Genomic DNA, 2,384 nt, shown 5'->3' with positions numbered 1-2,384 from the left:
AACATCTTATATATAAAAGCTAATTTATATGGGTTTGGTTCAGAAGATAAAAGAACAATTTCCATTGATGTATTAGAAATATGTATATACCCGCATAATAGGAATATTCAAAATAAATGCCCAGTCACAGTGTTTCCAATCATACACTAAGATAATAATAATAATAAGAATAATATTTTTTTTAATTATATAAATTATCTGAAAATTAAAATATTCCAAGCAAAATTGATATTTACAAGCTAAAAGTAGAAAAAAGAACTATTAAAAAACTTGAATATGAAATTTTTAATTAAAAGGGTTTTGCTGAAGCAAAGACATGCCCGATAGAGTAACCGCTGACCACTTCTTACGCACGCTCAACCATTGCCATTCTTCCTTGAAATTCACTATGGAGACCGAACATGACGGGTCGCTTCCCTTTCTTGGCGTGGAATTACTTAATCGAGCTCCCAAGATCGAAACCAAGGTTTACATCAAGCCCACCAATACAGGCCTCCTACTTCACTACCAGAGCCACGTAGATGATCGTTACAAACGGAGCCTAATTAACACCATGCTAGACCGGGCCTACCGATTATCTTCTGATTGGTCACATTTCCACGAAGAATGCGACCGGCTGAGAGAAGTGTTCAGTAAGCTTAAATACCCACAGCACTTAATTGACACGGCCATCAAAAAGGTTATCGACACTAAGGTATCTGATCCACAGCCCTATCCATCGTCACAAGAGAAAGCGAACACCGTTAGAGTCATCCTACCGTTTAAAGATCAGAGTTCAGCGAACATTGTGAAACAGCAACTAAGTAAACTAAGTTTAAAAGTAGGAACTGCCATCGAACCTGTGTTTGTGAGTCGAAAACTCAATGAAGATCTTAAGGTGCAAGAAGCCAACCCCTTCATTGTCAACCAACAATGTGTAGTATACAAATTTAAATGTAACCTGTGCGATGCAGGATATGTGGGGTATACGCGTGGCCACCTGCATGAGCGCGTAGACGGACACAAAAGAAAGTCGTCTTCCATTTACAAACACTACCATCTTCAACATAATGACCAGATACCACAGCGTTTTTTAGAACGGTTTCACGTTCTTGCAAAATGCACCAGCAAATTTGATTGCCTCATTCATGAGATGCTATTCATACGCAAACTGAAACCAGAACTGAACGTGCAAACTGATTCAATTCGCGCTAAAGTATTTGTTTATATAATTAACCATCTATTAATATGTTTATTTCCAGCTCTAGCCTATTTAAATGTCCGCGTTCACAAACTGATTTTTTCTCTTGATAATGGAGTCAAGATGACTCTGAAACGTCGAGCTTTAAATTAATCTCGTACCCCGATCTCAGTCGTCGGTTCGGGAATGTCGAAATGTGAGATCTGGTAAAGTTCGATACAACGCCATTTCTGGTTGGTTACCAGAATTAAGAATGCCTCATTCTAATCTGCTCTGTGATTGGCTCTTTCCTTCTGTGTTTGGTTTTCGCTCAGTTCGGGGAAGAAACAAAAACACGGAAAAGTTTTCGCTCCGATTAAGATTGTCATGCGACGTTTTAATACATACATGCCCTTTGTGTGGGGAGAGAACAGTGAGAAATTGTTTTTTCGGAAGACAACAGCGACTTTAGCCGAAAAGAGTTTGCAGTAACGTTCAAACGGCCTTGCCAAATTACACAAGTTTCCAACACGATGGATATAAGCTTGCTTACTTTTGGGGATAAAATGGAGGTAGGTCATATATATATATTTTTTTGGTATTTCTTGACAAAAAATGATTTTTTTTAAAATGATTATTTATTTAGTAAACGCAAATTTATTTCCCCAAAATACTTTACCTTGAGTTCCTGAACACGCGCGCCGCATTTGCTAGCATATTTTCAGTTTTTGTCTTCTGCTAAAAGACTATTTTCCTTCTATAAATTGAACTGGACTTTGAGTAAGAGACTTCATAATATAATATTAGTCCTTTCAGACCAGTGTGCTTATTCCCTCAAGATCCATAGAACATCTCTCATAGGACTTTGGAGAAATTGATAGAGTGTCCACACAATATTATTCTTCATCTGCTGGTGAGATCAATATCCCTCCCACCCCTCAGCTAAGAGAAATGAAAAATGTCCGACTTATGACCGCCAAAATAATAGTAATGAAACCCGTACTACAACAGAGAACACCTTGTCTGAACCGATTAGGGCTCTTTATGTAAGTGTAGTTAGTTTAATTTTATCCCCTCTCTCCCACCTACTGAGTTAAGAAAAAATTTGGATCCAAAATATAAAACTAGCCTTCCTCTAAAATAAAAATGGGGACATTGGTTTACATGTCTGCACCACCTAATGTTTTGCAGGTCTATGCTTGTGATAGGCTTTAGAAAAGAAGTA

At 37.7% G+C, this 2,384-nt stretch overlaps 1 protein-coding gene across 1 annotated transcript; it reads left to right on the top strand.

The window, feature by feature from the left end:
- Window positions 1-316: 316 nt before the first annotated feature.
- Window positions 317-1,247, top strand: LOC146453647 (uncharacterized). The gene is made up of 2 exons (XM_085096396.1): window positions 317-1,201; window positions 1,242-1,247. The coding sequence occupies exons 1-2, from the start codon at window positions 317-319 to the stop codon at window positions 1,245-1,247; spliced, it is 891 nt and encodes a 296-aa protein (XP_084952522.1).
- Window positions 1,248-2,384: the final 1,137 nt, after the last annotated feature.

This window comes from Pavona decussata, unplaced genomic scaffold (genome assembly GCF_977016875.1).
Source record: "Pavona decussata unplaced genomic scaffold, jaPavDecu1.1 SCAFFOLD_324, whole genome shotgun sequence".
In the NCBI taxonomy this organism is placed as follows: domain Eukaryota; kingdom Metazoa; phylum Cnidaria; class Anthozoa; order Scleractinia; family Agariciidae; genus Pavona; species Pavona decussata.
The sequence above is the reverse complement of the archived record's forward strand: the minus strand, read 5'-3'. Positions and strand labels throughout refer to the sequence as shown.

Bases quoted from the DNA above. Each gene is read 5' to 3' on its own strand.
- LOC146453647 (XM_085096396.1), top strand. From the start codon at position 317: ATGCCCGATAGAGTAACCGCTGACCACTTCTTACGCACGCTCAACCAT.